The sequence below is a fragment of the Lathyrus oleraceus genome, chromosome 2 (assembly GCF_024323335.1).
Source record: "Lathyrus oleraceus cultivar Zhongwan6 chromosome 2, CAAS_Psat_ZW6_1.0, whole genome shotgun sequence".
In the NCBI taxonomy this organism is placed as follows: Eukaryota; Viridiplantae; Streptophyta; class Magnoliopsida; order Fabales; family Fabaceae; genus Lathyrus; species Lathyrus oleraceus.
The window spans coordinates 122,684,639-122,707,285 of NC_066580.1; the positions used below are offsets into that span (position 1 = coordinate 122,684,639).

Below are 22,647 nucleotides of genomic sequence, written 5' to 3' on the forward strand. Positions count from 1 at the left end.
CACCGCTTCTTTGGCAACTGTCACAACTTTGCGCATGGGAATGTGCGTCTTTGGAAATAGTGGGCCAATAAAATCCCGATTGAAGAATTTTAGTGGCCGTTCTAACCCCATTATAATGTCCGCCGTAAGGCGAGTTGTGACAATGCCAAAGGATGCTCTGCGCTTCATCGCCAGTCACGCATCTCCTTAATAGGTTATCACTACCCAACTTAAACAAGTATGGGTCATCCCAGACATAATACTTCGCATCCGAAAGGAACTTCCTTTTTTGGTTCGAAGTTAGGTCGGAAGGCACAAAACCACTAGCCTTGTGGTTTGCAAAGTCTGCAAACCACGGCCTAACTTGAACTTTAAACAGTTTTTCATCAGGAAATTCTTCCCGGATTTCTTTTTCAGACGCGGTAACCTCCACATTCACTAAGCGGGATAAATGATCCGCAACCAAGTTTTCCGACCCCTTCTTGTCTTTGATTTCCACATCGAATTCTTGTAACAAGAGGATCCAACGGATGAGCCTTTGCTTCGAATCCGGTTTGGTTAGCAGATATTTAATCGCCGCGTGATCGGTATACACAACGACTTTAGACCCTATAAGATAAGACCTAAACTTTTCTAGCGCATACACTATTGCAAGTAGTTCTTTTTCCGTTGTGGCATAATTTATTTGAGCCTTGTTAAGAACCTTACTTGCATAATGTATCGCATGAAAAGTTTTGTCTTTTCTTTGGCCAAGTACCGCTCCAACAGCATAGTCACTCGCATCACACATTAGTTCAAAATTTTCATTCCAATCGGGAGCGACTATTATTGGAGCGGTAACCAATTTTTCTTTTAAAGCCTCAAAAGCTTGCAAACAATCTTCGGTTAGGAGAAATACCTGGTCCTTAGCGAGCAAATTTCTCAAAGGCTTAGCCACCTTTGAGAAGTCCTTGATAAAGCGCCGGTAGAACCCGACGTGCCCCAAAAAGCTTCGGATGCCCTTCACATTCACCGGAGGAGGTAATTTTTCTATCACTTCAACCTTAGCTCTATCCACTTCAAGCCCCCTTCTAGAGACTTTGTGGCCTAGCACGATCCCCTCGGTCACCATGAAGTGACACTTCTCCCAATTAAGCACCAAATTGGTCTTCACACATCTTTCCAACACCGTTTTCAAGTTTGCCAAGCATAGACTAAAGGTCCCACCAAATACCGAGAAGTCATCCATGAAGACTTCCATTGTTTTCTCTATCAGATCGGCAAAAATGGCTTGGACACATCGTTGGAAGGTCGCCGGTGCATTGCACAGCCCAAAGGGCATTTTTCGGTATGCGAACACTCCAAACGGACACGTGAAAGCCGTCTTCTCATGATCAACCGGGTCAACCGCAATTTGGTTATACCCGGAGTAGCCGTCCAAAAAACAATAGTATTGTTGGCCCGAGAGTCTTTCGAGCATTTGATCCATAAATGGGAGTGGAAAATGGTCCTTTCGAGTCGCGGTATTCAACCGCCTATAATCAATACACATTCTCCAACCCGTTGCAACTTTAGTTGGGATCAATTCATCCTTGTCATTCCGGATCACGGTAATCCCCCCCTTCTTCGGAACCACGTGCACGGGACTAACCCATGGACTATCCGAGATCGGGTAAATCATTCCCGCATCCAATAGCTTCACAACTTCCTTTCGAACAACCTCCTTCATCGTAGGATTTAAGCGGCGTTGTGGTTGAGCCACCGGCTTAAAATCCTCCTCCATCAAAATCTTGTGCATACAATAGGATGGACTAATTCCTTTTAGATCGGAAAGAGTCCAACCCATTGCTTCTTGATTTGTTTTTAGCACAATGATTAGACGGGCTTCTTCTTCTTTTGTCAAAAGGTTGCTTATGATGACTGGCTTTGCCTCGGTCTCATCTAGGAATACATACTTCAAAGTAGGGGGTAGCACTTTCAATTCAATTGGCGCTTTTTCGTCAATAACCTCCTTCTTCAAGTTTTCCTCCTCTACTTCCCATGGTTGTAGGTCGTCTAAACTATCAAGTTCCTTTAAGCATTCCTCAAGAGCTAGCTCTTCTTCAACAGTGAAAACCTCCAATGAGTCATCAAGAGCTAACTCCATAGGAGATATCTCATGAATATGCTTTGAAACCTCCATAATAGCGTCTTCGATCACATCGATGCGAAAGCTATCATTTCTATCTTTTGACTGCTTCATTGCCTCGAATAGATCGAATGTGACTTCCTCATTTTGAACTCTCACCTTCATTAAACCGTCATCAACATCTATCATCATTCGCGCGGTCTTCATGAACGGTCGGCCCAAGATGAGCGGAGCATCATCATCTTCCTCCATATCAATAACAATAAAATCGACCGGGAAAAAGAATTTGTCGACCTTCACCAAAACATCTTGGGCTACGCCATGAGGATGGGTCGTCGACTTATCCGCCAATTTCAACGTCATTCGGATGGACTTAATCTCAATGTTGCCAAGTCTCTTGATAATTGACAAAGGTATAAGATTAATGCTTGACCCCAAGTCAATAAGTCCTTTCCCGACATAAACGTCACCAATTTTAACCGGCAATGTAACTCTTCCCGGATCAACCTCTTTCTTAGGAAGCGTCCTTTGAATAATGGCACTACAGCTTGCGTCAAGGACGATGGTCTTGAAGGAGAATTTGCGACCCAAAGCGCAGCGGAAATTAAAAATTTTCTCCTTTAGAGATCCTTACGAATGGTCATGATCAGTGATAGAATATTTACCTCTTGTGACGGTTGAAACCTTTGGTGCAGATCTCTTGTGAAGATCAAAACCTTTGATGCAAATCCACGAAGCGATCACGAACGTTGAACGATGACAACGTCTCTACTCAGTCCACACGAACGGGTTCCTTCAATCTCAGTGCTAGCTGGTACGAATGAAGGCTTTGAGTGAGAGAGAGAGAGTGAGAGAAAACGAAAATAATGCAACCGCCAATTTTTGCTTCTGCACAAGGGTTCTATTTATAGAACCACTTGTGTGGGCTTCAAGCTAAAAGCCCACTTAAGTGTATTTTGGCCCATATCTTATAATATGCCCAAAATCACTTAAGCTCATGGTACCTTACCATATTTCGTATTCTACTCAAGTACATCGTACCTTACGATGCTCTATAACTCACTTAAGGGCACCGTACCTTACGGTATTCCTTAGTTACTCTATCTCTCATCAATCCGTCCTTTGTGTGTGACCCTGTAGGTTTTCGTGATGTTGGCAATTATATTAAATCACGCATTTAACATAATAAACATTGAGCGGTATCTAGCAACACATCACTGCTACCCAAGACACGAAAATGTCAAGTGATCTGACAATTCCTTTTGTGATAATAATTATGTGTATAATTACCCTTTTGCCCTTATGTCTATATTGAACACAAGGCATAGACTGTGTCATCCTTGTCCAGTTCAATATTGGGCCCATAGACATTTATCCTGTTATGCAGGATGGGCAAATTCCATCTAGGTCACTCATGTCCCTCATCATGCTTTGTGGAGTACCCATCAACTGTCTTTATGGTTATCCAGTTACGGACAACGTTGGATCAGCAATAAAGCACTCGACTCTACATCTAGGGTCCATAGTGGTTTCAGGTCGAAGAGTGGAACACACTATTATCACCATGAGAATAACTTATGACACCTTGCATAACTTTCTATATAGTATTCTCATAGCGGGTCAATCCGGTATAAATATTACTCCTAATATTCATACCTATGTTTAAGACTTGATAACTCTTTATCCATGATCCATGAGATATGATCATCAGTCTACAAACATAATAGTCTTAATGCTTTAATGTTATCCCACTTCACACTAAAGCTCGACTACGGATACTTTAGGAATAGTGTCCTTATGTTTAATGTGTTCTCATGATTAAGTCACACTTAATACATTAAACGGACTATCTATTCCAGGGACTTTATTAATTAACCATAATAAAGAGAATGCCTTTTATAATTAATAAATAATTCGATACAAGTACCAAAATGTATTGGCCTCTAGGGCTTACACCAACAATCTCCCACTAGCACTAGAGCCAATCAGGCATACCCCGTATGCCCAGTGATCTAGTATGGCCATCATGCTTCTGTTGCGCAAGAGGCTTTGTCAGTGGGTCAGCTATATTGTCAAGTGTAGGTACTTTACATATTTTCACATCTCCTTTATCTATTATCTCTCGAATGAGATGATAATGCCTGAGTATGTGTTTGGATCGTCGATGAGATCTAGGCTCCTTAGCTTGTGCGATAGCACCATTGTTATCATAATAGAGACCAATGGGATCCACAATGCTAGGGACTATGCCAAGTTCACTAATGAACTTTTTGATCCAAATAACTCCCTTTTCTGCATTTGAGGCAGCAATATACTCGGCCTCGGTTGTAGAATCAGCAACTGTATCTTGCTTTGAAATTTTCAAACTCACAGTGCCACCATTTCAGCAAAACACATAACCATTGGAATCATTCATATTAAAGCGTCTCAGCACCTTGTCTATGTACTCTGACTTAGGCCAAGCATTTTATGATCTATCTCTATAGATTCTAATTCCTAATATATAGGCTGCTTCACCTAGGTCCTTCATAGATAAGCATTTCCCCACCCAAGACTTTGCTTGTTGCAGGGTAGGGATATCGTTTCCAATAAGTAATATGTCATCTATATATAATACCAGGAATACGATCATGCTCCCACTAACCTTCTTGTAGACACAAGGCTCATCTTCGTTCTTGATGAATCCATATTGTTTTACTGTTTCATCAAAACGAAGATTCCATGAGTAGGTCACAAGCTCATCTTGATCCATGAGTGATCCATATATCTCAGGTAGGTGACGTATCCTGCCTGACCTACGCTGGTCTTGTTCTACTTGAGCAGGTTGCTCTTACACAACTACTTGTGTTTCCTGCTCCAATTCCTCCATAGGTGTGTCGATGCTTTGTGATTCTTGAATTTCTTCAAGCTCTACTTTCCTCCCACTGGTTCCTTTGGAAATAAAATCCTTTTCTAGAAAAACTCCAGTTCGAGCGACAAACACTTTGCCCTCAGAAGGATTGTAGAAGTAATACCCTTTTGTTTCTTTAGGATACCCCACAAATAAGCATTTGTCAGATTTGGGCTCAAGCTTAGTTGAAATTTGTCGTTTCACATAAACCTCGCAACCCCAAATCTTTATGTAAGACATATGTGGTCTCTTACCACTCCATATCTCATATGGTGTCTTATTAACCTTTTGGATGGAACATGGTTAAGTGTGTAAGCTGTTGTCAATAGTGCACGTCCGCAAATGGAGTTTGGAAGATCAACGTGACTCATCATGGATTTAACTCATCAGGTTTCATCCTTTTAGTATTAATGTTATAAGTTGGCATTATGAGATCAAGGACATATAGTCCATTGCTCACTTGTGCAGTAGCATAGAATATATCATTCAAATAAATTGAGCAACAATTGTTCTTTATTATAAATGAAAAACCAAACTTGTCCAAACAAGAAATGGAAATAATATTCCTGCTAATTGCAGATACATAATAACAGTTCTCTAACTGAATTATAAAACCACTAGGTAAAGTCAATACATAAGATCCTACGGCTAAAGTAGCAACCTTTGCTCCATTGCCAACTCGTAGGTCAACTTCACCTTTTGCCAAATCTCTACTCCCTTTCAGCCCCTGCACATTTGTACAAGTGTGAGAACCGCATCCAGTATCTAATACCCATGATGCAGAAGTAGATGAATTAATAACAAAAATACCTGAAGTTGAAGTCTCTACTCCATTCTTCTTATCTTCCAGGTACTTTGGGCAGTTTCTCTTCCAGTGTCCGGTCTTACCGCAATGGAAGTAGGTGCCTTCTTTTGCTATGCCTCCACTAGGCTTTAAAGCAGCAACGGTGGGTTTAAGTTTGGCAACTTCCTTGCCTTTCTCTTTATCACCCTGCTTGGTGGGCCTTTTGTTCTGTCTCTTTCCATTTTCCGATCATCAGAATGGACTTCCCTTTTGACTTCAGATTCTGCTCGGCAGTTCTTAACATGGCGAGCAGTTCAGGAAGAGATTTGTCCATATCAATCATATTGAAATTTAGGACAAATTGACTGAAACTATCTGGCAACGATTGCAAGATCAAATCAGTCGCAAGTTCCTTTTCGAGGGGAAAACCCAATCTCTTAAGGTTATCCACATACCCATACATCTTGAGTACATGGGGACCTACAGGGGCTCCCTTAGCTAACTTGCTTTGGAAAAGGGCTTTTGAAACTTCAAACCTCTCATGCCTTGCTTGCTCTTGATAGAGCAGCTTCAGGTGTTCGATCATATCGAACGCTGACATGTTCTCATGTTGCTTTTGCAATTCTGAGTTCATGGTAGCCAGCATGAGACAAGCAGTTTCATTGGCATCATCGACATGCTTCTTATAAGCATCTCTTTCTGCCTTAGGTGCAGAACTAGGAGGTTCCTCTTCAGGAACAGGTGTCTCCAAGACATACAGCTTTTTATCATGTTTGAGGACAATCCTCAGGTTTCGGTGCCAATCCAGAAAATTTGTCCCAGACAATTTTTCCTTGTCAAGGATTGATCGCAAGATGTTGTTAGAGGTGTTCGCTGTCATGGTTATCTACATAAGGATTAAGAAAATATAAGTATCATTGACATATTTAATTAGGCCTTTAATCAAATATGCTCCCACTATTTTACTCAAAACAAATGACCCTCATCATTTGATTCGGAAAATCCCGTTGGAAGATTTTCTAGTGGGTCGAGATCCATATTTCACTTCGTTCTAAGTCCGCGTAGGCGGATTACACAAAACTAGGTTATTTAGGTAGGAACTCCTTCCAGTTGTATCTCATACAACTCTCGAAAATTTCAGTTGGGTGAATAACTCCTTATTCCAATCCATCATATGGATTATTCCCAACTCTTGCTTCTAAAACATATATGATATTATTATAATTAAGTTTGACCCATTGTCTTAGCAGTTGGATATTATAATTATCCCATCGCACCTTACTAATATAGAACATGCACCTCGCTTTGGCGAAACCTACATTATCCGATACTAGTCTTGATGAGTGCTAAAACTTGGAAGGCAAACATATATAATATCATCATAATTTGTTTAGTTAAGTTTGACCCATTGTTTTAGCAGTTGGATATTACAATTATCCCATCGCACCTTACCAATATAGAACATGCACCTCGCTTTGGCGAAACCTACATTATTCGATACTAGTCTTGATGAGTGCTAAAACTTGGAAAGCATAAACTTAATATTTTAGTTTGAGGGAATTGCAATTGTTATGATCTCACCGGCTTGTTTATCATATAAATCGTCTCTCACATGCATCAACATACATTCACATGCATCAACATACATACAAACAAAATGAAACAGTTATGGCCCCTAGCGCAATTGTTCTCCCAAGCCAATGAGAGAACCTAAGCTAACCTACAACGATCTAAGCTTCTCCAAGCAAGATCTTCAAGGTTGTCCTCCTTTAATATTGAATTCTTCTCTAAGCTTCTCCAAGCAAGATCTTCAAGATTGTCCTCTTTTGATATTGAAATCTTCTCTTTCTTCATAACATTGTCTTCTTCTCTTTATTCATAACATTACATTCCAGAAGAAACTCGTTTTACATACGAGGGTTTGAGATGAGAAAAGAAGTTACATTAAGATATCAAAAGGAGAGGCACGACACGCAGGTCGTATTTAAAACCCAAAATAAAATAAAGAAAGACTAAGGCCATAACTGATCACAACAAGGCAATAATAACAAACACATTATTATTATTAATTTTAATTCCTTTAATTAATTAAAACCAAATTAAATTTCGGCGACCGATCACACTACGCAGAGTTGGCCGGGGGTTCCGCTGCCCGGTCAGCGGACGGTGGTTCCGCTGACCGATCAGCGGACGGGGTCAAGGGGCAGCGCCCTTGCGGGGTTGGAGGGGCAGCGCCCCTGTCCAAAATTTTAATGAACAATTCATTTGAAATGGACATTGTTTTGCATCAACACAACCCTTGCGTAGTCAAAACAGAAACCCCACTCTGTGTGTGTGACGACCGTCACAAGGCATGTGACGACCGTCACGTCCTTGTTACGACCGTCACGGGCGTCACGCAGCGTGTTACGACCGTCACGCATCCATCTTGTTACGCTTGTTACGCTCGTCACACGAGCTTCACGCGGCCAAATAACAAACTTTGAAACAGTCAACACACGTGTTCCAAAAAACCCTAAATTGACAACTCCTTGACGGCACAACCCTTGCGCCGTCACCAACCCTAATGTGCCAATTTCAGACCGTCAAACACACCTCGATTGTTGATTCAGTATGATTGATCAACATGTCATTGCTTCACCATACTAATGTCGGATTCCGAAGCAAATGACCATTGATCGCTCAAAGGAAAACAATTATTTAGTGTTCGAACGAATGAGACAGAAACCGTATATCACATATACCATACTTTGCATTAGGATTACTTATATCATATATAAGTTGATCGGTCTCAATTGCGTAACCTATGGACGATCGATGTATCGCTGCTTCACCATACTAATGTCGGATTCCGAAGCATAGTCAACATCAATCATCCAACTCGTACACTCATGATGCCAAATTTAATTGCCCGTTTAATTAATTGATTCATTCTGTCTTTTAATCATATTAATACAGAAAATAAACAACTATCCAAGTCATGGTTTCGTAAGTGGCTCTGATACCACTGAAGGAGAATTTGCGACCCAAAGCGCAGCGGAAATTAAAAAAATTTCTCCTTTAGAGATCCTTACGAATGGTCATGATCAGTGATAGAATATTTACCTCTTGTGACGGTTGAAACCTTTGGTGCAGATCTCTTGTGAAGATCAAAACCTTTGATGCAAATCCACGAAGCGATCACGAATGTTGAACGATGACAACGTCTCTACTCAGTCCACACGAACGGGTTCCTTCAATCTCAGTGCTAGCTGGTACGAATGAAGGCTTTGAGTGAGAGAGAGAGAGTGAGAGAAAACGAAAATAATGCAACCGCCAATTTTTGCTTCTGCACAAGGGTTCTATTTATAGAACCACTTGTGTGGGCTTCAAGCTAAAAGCCCACTTAAGTGTATTTTGGCCCATATCTTATAATATGCCCAAAATCACTTAAGCTCATGGTACCTTACCATATTTCGTATTCTACTCAAGTACATCGTACCTTACGATGCTCTATAACTCACTTAAGGACACCGTACCTTACGGTATTCCTTAGTTACTCTATCTCTCATCAATCCGTCCTTTGTGTGTGACCCTGTAGGTTTTCGTGACGTTGACAATTATATTAAATCACGCATTTAACATAATAAACATTGAGCGGTATCTAGCAACACATCACTGCTACCCAAGACACGAAAATGTCAAGTGATCTGACAATTCCTTTTGTGATAATAATTATGTGTATAATTACCCTTTTGCCCTTATGTCTATATTGAACACAAGGCATAGACTGTGTCATCCTTGTCCAGTTCAATATTGGGCCCATAGACATTTATCCTGTTATGCAGGATGGGCAAATTCCATCTAGGTCACTCATGTCCCTCATCATGCTTTGTGGAGTACCCATCAACTGTCTTTATGGTTATCCAGTTACGGACAACGTTGGATCAGCAATAAAGCACTCGACTCTACATCTAGGGTCCATAGTGGTTTCAGGTCGAAGAGTGGAACACACTATTATCACCATGAGAATAACTTATGACACCTTGCATAACTTTCTATATAGTATTCTCATAGCGGGTCAATCCGGTATAAATATTACTCCTAATATTCATACCTATGTTTAAGACTTGATAACTCTTTATCCATGATCCATGAGATATGATCATCAGTCTACAAACATAATAGTCTTAATGCTTTAATGTTATCCCACTTCACACTAAAGCTCGACTACGGATACTTTAGGAATAGTGTCCTTATGTTTAATGTGTTCTCATGATTAAGTCACACTTAATACATTAAACGGACTATCTATTCCAGGGACTTTATTAATTAACCATAATAAAGAGAATGCCTTTTATAATTAATAAATAATTCGATACAAGTACCAAAATGTATTGGCCTCTAGGGCTTACACCAACAGGTCTCCGGTTCCGTATACCTCCGCTTTTTTGTTAGTATGTCCTTCATGAATTTGGCATACTTGGGCATTTGCTCCAAGGCTTCGGCAAACTGAATGTTGATTTGTAATTGTTTAAAAATATCCATGAACCGGGCGTAATGCCGTTCATTCTCCCTTTTGGACGGAGCATGAGGATAAGGAAGGTTTTGGATAGGGGTAGCGCTCACTACCTCCTTTCCCTTTGCAACTCTAGCACTCTTCCATCTAGGCTTTTTCACTACCTCCCTTATTACCTCATCACTTGTATTTTTCCCCATCTCCACACCTTTTTCTTTTTCAACTTCACCATTATTTTTATTCTTTTCAACTTCTTCACCCTCACTCCACTCTCCTACTTCACCATCAACATTTTCCTCCAATATTTCCTCCTCAATTTCTTTCTCTTCCTCTCTTTGTTCACTCTCAACTCCTTTTTTATTCTCACTACCCAACTCCCTCCCACTTCTCGTCATGATCGCCTTACAATGCTCCTTAGGATTTGTTTGCGTGTTTGCCGAAAAGGAAGGACCGGTTTGTTGTTCCGCGAGTTGCTTGGCAAGTTGCCCAACTTGAGTCTCGAGATTTTTTATGGCTGCGTCATTGCTCTTTTGATTGGCCATTGACATTTGCATGAATTGCGTCAATGTCTCTTCCAATTTAGAATTGACGACCGACGGTTGTTGAGATTGATACGGATTTTGGGGAGGGTTTTGACGGCTAGAAGAACCACCTCCATAACCTTGGTTATGATAATAGTTGCTTCTAGGTTGGAACCCTTGGTTCCCTTGGAATTGTTGTTGTTGATTTTGAGGGTGCGGTTGATAAGGTTGTTGTTGTTGTTGTTGTCTCGGTTGATAGTCCCGTTGATTGGCCATGTAGTTTACTTCGTCAAAACCGGGAGGTGGACAAAATCCGGTGTCATGTTCACCTTTACAAAGTTCACAACAAGCTATTTGTTTAGCTTTTGACGGTTCTCTTAACTCTTTGATTTGTTGCGTTAAGAGTTCCACTTGTTGTGAGATGAGCTTGTTTTGGGCAAGGATGGCATCATTCGTCCCTAGCTCAAGCACTCCCGCCTTCTTCAAAGAATTTCCTCGACTTTGACTCTGAAGATCATTTAAAGCCATTCGATTTATGATGTTTGTGGCTTCTTCGGCACTTTTTGACAATAAAGAGCCACCCGAGGTAGCATCCAACAACGTTTTGCAGTTTGGTTGAAGTCCATTTTTGAAGATATGGATTTGAGTCAATTCATCAAATCCATGCCCTTTACATTTCCGAAGCATGGACTTGAATCTTTCCCACGCTTCATTTAATGATTCACTGGTTCCTTGTGAAAACACCGAGATGGCCGTCTTGGATTCCATGAATCGGTTATGGGAGAAAAATCTTTCGATGAATTTCTCTTCTAACACGTTCCAGTCTGTCATTACGGCTGGTGTTTGATCTAGGTACCAATCCTTTGCTTTACCGAGCAAAGCGTGGGGAAATAATCGTCTGAACAACGGAAGCTCCTGAGCCTGATCCACTCCGGCAGCCAATGCTATCTCATAAAATTTTGTGAGAAAAGCAAATGGGTCTTCATGGTCCATTCCGGTGAATGGACTTCCATATAATAGATTTAGAGTTCCCGTTTTCATCTCAGCTTGCCTTCCGGTGTGGTTGGCAAACTGAGCGGTGCTCCTTGGACTATTGATGCATGGAGTAGAAATAGGTGGTGGTGGTTGTGGCTCCATGTTTGGTATGAATGGTGGTGGATTTGTGGTTGAAGAACTTTCTCCTTGCTCTTGGCGTTGTCTAGCCTGTTGCCTCCTACATCTCGTTTTGCTATTGAGCCTCCTTGCGGTTCTCTCGATCTCAGGATCAAAAAGAAGTTCGTCCACAGGGATTTGCCCTCGCATAAAACGTAAGCTGCACACTAAACCAAACAAATTACAAGCACAAGTCAAAAATTAACAAGCTAAAACTTAAACAACCATTGCGATGCTCGCAATATCAATTTACAATCCCCGGCAACGGCGCCATTTTGTTAGTTGTAAATTTACGTGTCGGGTTTTTGTTATCGTATCCACAGGGATTGTAAGATATCGCCGCCGTTTGATGGTTGTATTAATCTTAGCTTAAATAACAATAAGGTTTTGGTTGGTTGTCACGTTATCTTGCATAAAAAAGGTAATAAATTGCGGTAAAAGTTATGGTTTGAATAAATGAGAAATATTGCCAAAGTTAGAGTTCGATGATCACTTTGCATGTATTTGTTCGGTCAACAATCTTATAAACTCCTTTAGATGATAAATCATTTCACAAAGTCCTCCCAATATGTTTCTCTCGAACACACATTGTGAGTTTTCCCATTTTGATCCATTGTTTCTCTCGAACACAATCTATCAAAATGACAACTTTTTGGTTCAACCTTATGGTGAACAAAATCATTCATTACTATCTCTAGCTAACAAACAAGATTGGATGAAAACCTAGGTCAAGAGTTGGTAAACATCTCTCGATCATAAACCAACACAAAGAGTTTTAAATAGAAACAAAGTTTTCATCATATATTCACCATTAAAGAGTTTACACATGAAGATCCTTACATCTACATACAAAGCTAGTAATCACCTACATCTAACCTTGACAAATGGATGACTTAGCTACTCATTTTCATGGTAGCTTGGTCGGCAAGTTTCGGAAGAAGGTTGATCAACATCCAAGTCGGATAATCGATGTTGGATGGGAATCCACCTTCTTTTTGTAGAAGATGGTTACAAGATGAAGAGAAATGAAATCTAGGGCATAAAAGATCCTAAGAACAATGCTGGAAAAATATCTCTAAGAAAGTACAAAAGTGGAAAAATGTTGTAAAAACTAGGTATGGTGCTCAAAAGTGGCACTTGCTACTTATAGACCTGTGCTGGGCTGTCATGCTCGCTAGGCGAGCAGAAAGGCTCGCCTAGCGAGGGTCTAATTGTGGCACACAAGGCACCTGTGCCCAGAGAAACAGGGTCTGTTGAACTGTCATGTTCGCCTAGCGAACAAACCTTCGCCTAGCGAAGGACACGCTCCAACCTTCGCCCCAGCGAGGTTGAGAGGTTTTGCTACTGGAATGCTCGCTGGGGACTCGCTAGAGCCTCGCCTAGCGAGTGAGTGCTGGCTGCGCTTTTCACCAAAACTGAACGAACTCGCTACCACCTTCGCTAGGATCTCGCCTGGCGAATTTATTAGCATTTTACTGGAGCTTTTCGCTGGAAACTCGCCTAGCGAGGCCTTCGCTTCAGCTCTCGCCTAGCGAGCAAGCTGATGAATGCAAATTCTCTTTGGTTCCTTTGCCAACTTCTTGTGTCTTTCATTTTCTATTGTTTCATGCCTTCTACCTGCACAATAACACACAAATCAAAGGTACCAAGATCGTTTATCAATGTATTGCATTTCATGTTAGAACAAATGTGGTTTTGACAAAAGAGCAAGGAAATAGAGTGAAAAATACCCTTAATTGATAACTCAAATAAGCACTTTTGGGTATCTAACACTTATGCACCAAGGCATTTAGTTTCAGCTATTTCTACATTTACCTTGAATGTTTTGTTACTTCCCTATTCATACTGCATAATCAACTTTTAATCATAATCATACAATATCAAGAGATTGTCCTTCATAGTAATTGAGAAACCCTTCTCAATTAGCTGACCTACACTCACCGGATTGCTTTTCATGCCAGGAACATACCAAACATTCTTGATCAGAACAATTTTTCCATGTTTCACTCTGACCTTGACATTTCTCATTCCTTCAGCATTCAGATACTTGTCATCAGTATATCATATTTTTGTCCTCTTTCTAGAGTCAAAATTAACCATCCATTATTTGTTTCCAGTTAGGTGATTTGAACAGTCAGTGTCCATATACCACCAGTCTACCAAATATCCACCATCAGATTCAGAAGCCATCAATAACACAAGTTTATCATCAGACTCTCCCCTGGCTATGTTTGCTTCTTTCGATTTACTTTTCTTATTTGACCAATAGTCAACAACAAAGTGACCAAACTTCTTACAACAGTAACATTGAACCTTCTTATTGTCAAACTTCTCTTTTCCCTTCTGATGTTTTTTCTCAACAGAATTGTAAACTGTTGACTTCTGATAACCACCATTATGTCTCTTCTTGGCCTCAGACCAAGACTGCTTCTGATTCTTCTACCAGAAGATGATTTCAGATCCTGCTCTACCTCTCTTTCAGAGGTTCTCTCAGTCAGACAAAACTCTTGTTCCTCTAGACTGCTTTATAGCTCTTCAATTCTCATGGTGCTCAGATCTTTAGAATGTTTAATTACTACAACAATGTAATCAAATTGAGGAGTAAATAATCTCAATACACTTTCAATGATTACTTGTTCATAAATAGTCTCTCCACGAGATTTCATCTCATTCGTGATCAGAATCACTCTAGAGATATAATCTGATATCTTCTCATTGTTCTTCATGTTGAGATTCTCATACTACTTACGTAGAGACTGAAACTTCACCTTCTTCATTGATGCGTCACCTTCATAGCAACGTACCAGTATGTCCCACGCAACCTTCGCCGCCATCGAATCAATGATCTTCTCAAACACATTCACATCCACACACTGATGGATGTAGAACAAAGCTTTATGATCCTTCTTATTCAACTCTCTATATGTGTTCCTTTATGCTTCAGTTGCATCATCGACATAACCGTCATTGATGGGATCAAAAGTATCTTGAGCACCAAACAACACACACAGCTAAATCATCCACCGATTCCAATTCTTTCCATCAAATACTGGAGACTAAGTATTCCAGCTACCGTTTCCACTTATACACATATTTAGAATTAAATGAAAATCAACTTAAATGCAATTAAAATGAATTATAACTAACACCTAGAAAACACACAAAGAATAAACGAGGTTGTAAAAAGAATATATATATATATATATATATATATATATATATATATATATATATATATATATATATATATATATATATATATATATATATATATATATATATATATATATATATGTCACCGATAATTTGAAGGTACCATAGGTCGAGTCATTGATCTTTGAGTCAAAAATAATTTTCTTTACCATTATACTTACTAACTTATATATATATATATATATATATATATATATATATATATATATATATATATATATATATATATATATATATATATATATATATATATATATATATATATATATATATATATATATATATATATATATATATATATATATATATATATATATATATATATATATATATATATATATATATATATATATATATATATATATTCCAGGTTTATAATTTACAAAAGATAATTTTAAGACCTCTGCTTTTTTAAGGCCCTAGGTTGTGAGTTTGATTGTCCTGGTCTAAAGTCGGCCATATCTAACTGATGACCTAATGATCTGTAATAAAAAATCAAAGAAGTACCAAAGCACAATCAATAGTCCAGATCTAAACCTCAATCATATAACAACATTGAGCACTCTAATAAAGATATTTTATATCCTAAAAGCTTAGGGACACATGAAAGATTTTCATTGCAAAACACTTCGGTTACAAGAGAAGCATTTAATGAGTGTGTTCTTGAGGTCATTTACTACTCCTCAATATGTCGCTGATCTCTTCCCTAATTCGGATGACCATCCAAGAACTTCAATATGATGAAAAAGATCATTCTAGAGGTCGATCATGACAATCCTATAAATATCATAGCCCAATGCCTCATATCAATGATTTGGGGGACAATTATTCTGGATCGATCAAACAAACCAATAAACTGACATTACTTAATCAACCAATCCAAAGATGATAAACAAGTAAATTCTCGCAAAGAAACCGCACACTAGAACCCGACACTACGGTCATTGCAACCAGTATAATCAATTTAGCACATTCTCGTATTCCCCACCACTTCATCAATAGAAGATTTAATTGTCACACTAATATAAATACAATCACACATCACACCAAGATATGATTCTATTCACATTTACAAGTTACACTTTTGTGACATCACTAACTTAACATTATAGTCTAACATTGCACATACACCCCTCTTTCTCATACATGAGACTTGTACAACCGTATCAGAGAATTTTTACAGCGATTTCTTCAGCACATCATCAATTTTCTATTTCGCACCAAAATATTTTTGTTATTTATTTATAATTTTATTGCTATTTTAAATACATCCTTATTTCATATCTAAAATATTAAAATATTAATTATTATTATTATTATAAACAACAACAATATATATATATATATATATATATATATATATATATATATATATATATATATATATATATATATATATATATATATATATATAATGAATTAAATATGGTGACCAATCCGTCAATGCAGTTAGGTACCAACAATATTTTACGACTTTAATAAAGACATCAATGTGGCTTTAACATATACCATTTAAAAGTAGAGAATGAACGCTCATAATTGAAAGAAAATTATAAATAAGAAGGAAAAAAAAGCAATAACTTCTCTCTTAATTCAATTCCAAAAAGGCTAATTCAAAATTTCCTTTTCCTTGTGGAACAAATACACCTCTAAATTTGGCTACATTGAGGAAAAGAGAGAGAGAAAAAAATAAGTATTCGCAGAAATATATTGGCAGACTAAAATTAGTACTATATGAAATGGATTTATTTTATATAAGTAAAAATATTTTGCACATATATTTAACCATATATTATCATATCAATTAAAATTATGAAAAATATCATATTTATTTATTTATTTTAAAGACAATTAGACAAAAAAAATTGAGATTTAAATTTTTATAGACGTTGATAAATAATTGTATACATGACTAGTTTTTAAGAAGAATCAATTATAGAAAAAGCCAAACACTAGTAGGTGGAATCACTTTTTATCTTTAGCGTTTAAATAAGTTATTATCAGAGAGTATCATTGTCTTATTACGTCTGCATTGTCCTCTGACTTCTTCACACCGATCACTGCTTCGCTGGCCACTCTATTCTTTATTCCTCTCATAATTAAACCCTTTGTTTTTTTCTTTTCTAATTAATTTTTTTACTTCAAAAAAAAAATTAATTCACTTTTCTGAATCTTGAGCTTTTTTTATTATTTTTAAAATTTTGAACTCTCTATCTTCACTTCTTGTAGTAGTAGCAGTTGTTATTGGAATCTTAAACTTCAAAATTGCTCATTAATTTCATGCAAAATTCTCTTCTACATTCATTGGAATCTCAAACTTGAGAATTTTAAGCACTTAACTTAAGCACTTTTGGATATGCTGCTTCTGAGCTCTCTCTCATGAATCCTTCTCCTTCAATTTTGCTTCCTCTCAGGTGATTACTCAATTAAACTTGTGCTTAAAAATTAGCTTGCAGATCTAGGTTTTTTTACAGTGAGTTTCATGCAGGATGAAATCTGGGTTTCTAGCTCTAAAATGGGTCCCGCATTGTGTGTTTGGTTTCCAATTTTCGTATTTATGATTCAAATTTTTTAACATTTGGGTTCTGTTTTTTTTTAAGGATCTAGGGTGTGGAGAGTTTTTGTTTTGTTCTTAGTTGTTCTTTTTGACAAAAAAATAAATTAATTGTTATTAGTATTTATAAGTATCTTTGTTAGGCTATTAATTGTGGTGTGTGTTTGAAGAAAATTAGGGTTAGTTCAATCATTCTGTTTTTTGATGTTGAAATTGTAGTAGTTTCTCTTTTGCCTTTAATGAAGGGTTACTATGAAAGCTAAAAGCTTGCATTGAATCTATAAGCATGCTAAAATTGCATACTCCTATGACTTAATTTTGCATTGAATATCATTTTTTGATTCTTTTCCTTTCCTACTTAGCCAAGATCTTGGAATTTTTTTTACCTATTATAGAAAAGCTTCATTACTTTATAGGCTTATATATAGTTTGTGTTTTATGAAAGTTTATCTGATAATTACTGCTTATTTGAACTTATCTACGGACATAAACACACACATATAGGACTATTTGGGAGAGCTTATGAAGATGATTCATGATATGTCCATAAGTTGTTACAGCTAATTTCCATAAGCTCTTTAGGATAGTTTATGAAACAGCTTATAGTTTATATAAAAACAATTTGACTTCATTTTATCTTTTGTTGAATAAATAGCTTATACATAAGCACTTATACGATAGGCGCTTATGCTACAAGCACTTAACTAAGCTGTTCATCACGAATATGTTTGTTACAACTGCCTATACGTCTCTTGGCTTACGTGAACGCTCCTTTAAATTTACTGGAATTATTCTAAATATTTTCTTAAATGTTGTCATTGTAATTTCCACATTCTAGCTTTGTGATATAGTGTTCGCTTCTTTGTGATACTGAATCCTTACATTGATTTGTGTTTATGGTGCTCAAGCAGGAAAATGTGAAAGATGGCAGAGGTTACTATAAGAAAACTCTCGATGAAGTTCTACTCATCTCCATTGGAAGCTTTCCTTTTTATAATTGTAATTCTTTCTCCTCTAGTTATTGCTGACTTGAATTCTGATAAGCAAGCACTTCTTGATTTTGTTACTTCCGTCCCTCATCGTCGGAACCTTAAATGGGACCTAGCTACCTCAATATGTACATCTTGGATAGGTATCACTTGCAATCCAAATCTTACTCATGTTGTTTCTGTCCGGCTCCCTGGAGTCGGACTAGTAGGCACCATTCCAGCCAATACACTCGGCAAAATTGACTCGCTGAAAACTATTAGCCTTCGCTCGAACCTACTTAGTGGAAATCTACCTCGGGATATTACTTCTCTTCCGTCCCTACAATATCTCTACCTTCAGCATAATAACCTTTCTGGTGAATTACCAACCTCGTTATCATCGCAACTCAGTGCACTTGTTTTGTCATACAATTCATTCACAGGTAACATTCCAAAGACATTGCAAAACTTAACACAACTAACTCATTTGAGCCTTGAGAACAATTCGTTATCTGGACCGATACCTGATCTCCATGTCAATCTCAAACAGTTGAATTTAAGTTACAACCATTTGAATGGCTCTATCCCTTCGTCTCTACATAGTTTCTCAAGTTCGTCGTTTGAAGGGAACTCTCTTTTATGTGGATTACCTCTAAAGTCGTGTTCGTTAGTCCCTCCTTCATCGGCACCTCCTCCTGCACTGGTTCCTGTAAGACATAACTCCAAAAGTAAACTTAGTAAAGGAGCTATCATTGCAATTTCTGTTGGTGGAGCTGTTCTGTTATTTTTCTTAGTTCTTGTAATTGTTCTTTGTTGTTTAAAGAAGAAAGATAATGGAAGCTCGAGAGTTGTTAAAGCAAAGGGGCCTAGTGGTGGTGGTGGAAGAACTGAAAAACCAAAAGAAGAGTTTGGAAGTGGCGTGCAAGAATCTGAGAAAAACAAATTGGTTTTCTTTGAGGGATGCTCTTATAATTTCGATCTCGAGGATTTGTTGCGAGCTTCGGCCGAGGTTCTCGGAAAGGGTAGTTATGGAACTGCATATAAGGCCATCTTGGAGGAATCAACAACAGTTGTAGTGAAAAGGCTGAAGGAAGTTGTGGTCGGAAAGAGGGAATTTGAACAGCAGATGGAGATTGTTGGAAGCATTGGAAATCACCCGAATGTTGTTCCACTTCGCGCTTATTATTATTCGAAGGATGAGAAGCTTTTGGTTTGTGACTATTTCCCAAATGGCAATCTATCTATACTCTTGCATGGTATGCATTTCTGTTTCTCTTAGTTTCAACTTAGGCTTATGAAATTCAACTATTTTCTTTTACTCTAAGTTAAGAGATGAAATTTGTTATAATTTGATTTGATGACAGGTACTAGGACAGGCGGAAGAGTTACCTTAGATTGGAACATGCGAGTAAAAATCACTCTCGGAATTGCTCGGGGAATCGCGCATTTACATTCAGTTGGCGGTCCAAAATTCACACACGGGAATGTAAAATCCTCCAATGTCCTCGTAAACCAAGATAACGATGGCTGCATTTCTGATTTCGGCCTGACACCAATCATGAACGTTCCTGCGACCCCTTCTAGAACCGCAGGCTACCGTGCTCCCGAGGTAATCGAAACTCGAAAGCACACTCATAAATCAGACGTGTACAGTTTCGGTGTCCTCCTTTTAGAAATGCTTACAGGTAAAGCGCCACAACAGTCTCCAATACGCGATGACATGGTTGATCTGCCTAGGTGGGTTCAGTCTGTTGTTAGGGAGGAATGGACCGCCGAGGTTTTCGATGTGGAGCTAATGAGGTACCAAAATATTGAAGAAGAAATGGTGCAAATGTTGCAAATTGGCATGGCTTGCGTTGCCAAGGTTCCGGATCTGAGGCCTAACATGGAGGAAGTAGTGAGGATGATTGAAGAAATTCGACAATCTGACTCCGACAACCGACCGTCTTCTGACGAGAATAAATCCAAGGATTTAAATGTTCAAACACCATGATTAACTATGCTGTTATTTTTTTTCTTGTGTTACAAACATATTGATTTATTGAACTTGTTTCTTTAGGAAGTAGTAACATTCAATGGCACATAAAAGTGCTTGAAACAGTTCTCTGTTATGGAATTACTTGAGTTATGTTGTTCAGTTGGAAGGTTTATATTTGTTATGAAGTTGTGCTATAATAGATGTGTATTGTATCAACTTTTCATGCCATGGCTATCTATTCAACCAAAAGCATTTAAACCATTTTATGTATTATTCATTCTTCAACCATAGCAAACAAGAATTTGTCTGCTTATAATTATTTCTTGGTATCGAAAAGTTTTGGTTGTTTTGTAATATGCTTAAATGGTGATGATGAAAGCATGTGAGGCAGGACAAAGCTTTCAATGCTTTTGGAAATTTTAGTTTGAGTGTCTCATTCATGATTGTACTATAGATGATTTTTAATGGGGCACATTTCTCAATAAAAAGTAATTGGTAGAGAGAACTATGGGGGGAATTAGTATTCACTCACAACACATATTTGCATATTACTTAGTTGTTAATTACACTGCAAATTTCTAAAACTATTCCAAAATTATCAATGTATGGAGGTTATTTTCCGAAAAATCCTATATAATATTATTTATATGGTCCAGTCCCACCTTTTGTTAATGTGGACACCTTTGTTATTGTGGCGGCACCTGCTCCCACAAAGATCTTAATCATTTACAAATATATATGATGTACATCCATAGAGTAACTTTAATAGTATGCAATAAACTAAACACAAAGAAGTCTCACATACTATGCAACTTGAACAACAAATCAATAGTAATAGTAATGGCACACGGAAAAAAAAAAGAATTCAAGTAGGACGTACGGATTATTTTGGGTCTATAATCAGTTACCACACGTTCTAGTAACTAGGCAGTGAGTTTTGGGTAATCGGTTAGTGAATTTTGGATAATCGGTTACTAGAGATGCATAACTGGTTACCACTCGAGACAGGAAATTTTGTGTAAGAGGTTGTAAGAAATGTGTAATTGGTAATGATCTCGAAATTTTATTTTTTTTTGTTAAGTTTATTAAGTTGGTTTGCCATTGTTTCATGTAGTATGGTATAAATACCGCATTGGGTTGATAAATGAAATAACAACCATTATTACTTCTCATTCTCTCATACTCTCTCTTTCTCTCATATTATCTATTGTTGATTATTTTCCACACTTAGTGATTCTAACCCCAATATTCGATATCAAGAGTCTCGTTGTTTGATTAAATAATTTAGTGTGCGAATATGCTTTCCATCTCCAATGAACGTATCCCTGCAAATCTCTCAATTCTTGATGCGAAGAATTATGATAAATAGTGCAAATAGATGAAGGCGTTGATTGGTAATCAAGATGTTCTTGAAGTAATCAAGAATGGTGTTAATCCACTTGTAGAAGGTGCAACGACTGCACAAAGGACCGTGCATAAAGAAGAGAAAATGAAAGATTTCAAAGCTTTGTATCTCATTCATCAATGTGTCGATGTTGATATTTGAGAAGGTTGGTGATTGCACATTCTCAAAGGATGCTTGAGAAATTCTAGAGAAAAGTTATACAAGAGCTGATAAAGCAAAGGTGGTGGGGTTACAAACTCACAAGAGGAAACTGAAATTTATTCAGATGGAAGAGAAGGAAATCATTAGTGAATTTACTACAAGAATCACAAGATTGATGAATCAAGTAAAGACACATGGAGAGACAATCACTGAGCAGTGTGTGGTGGTAAAATCTTGAGATCTTTAACATAAAGATTCAATAATATACTGATTGTAATTGAAGAGTCAAATTCTTTCAACCATAAGAAAAGAAGAGTTGTAGAGTTCTCTTGAGTCTCATGAGCAGAGAATGGAGGAGACATATATTGACAATGCAAAGATTGAGAATGCTTTGCAGGCTCGTTTCGTTGGAAAAGACAAGAAGGTGAAGGGAAAGTGGTCCATGAATAGAGGTCAA

At 37.8% G+C, this 22,647-nt stretch overlaps 1 protein-coding gene across 2 annotated transcripts; it reads left to right on the forward strand.

Annotated features, from left to right (window-relative positions):
- The first annotated feature begins 17,176 nt into the window (after positions 1–17,176).
- On the forward strand, positions 17,177–20,825 carry LOC127118427 (probable inactive receptor kinase At5g58300). Of its 2 annotated transcripts, none has more exons than XM_051048631.1 (3): positions 17,177–17,558; positions 18,607–19,922; positions 20,031–20,825. In XM_051048631.1, exons 2-3 carry the CDS (start codon positions 18,623–18,625, stop codon positions 20,657–20,659), a joined length of 1,929 nt encoding a protein of 642 aa, XP_050904588.1. In that variant the 5' UTR covers positions 17,177–17,558; positions 18,607–18,622; the 3' UTR covers positions 20,660–20,825. The 2 variants fall into 2 exon arrangements, with proteins under 2 accessions (XP_050904588.1, XP_050904587.1); XM_051048630.1 differs by having other exon boundaries at positions 17,178–17,558; positions 18,610–19,922.
- The last annotated feature ends 1,822 nt before the right edge of the window (positions 20,826–22,647 follow it).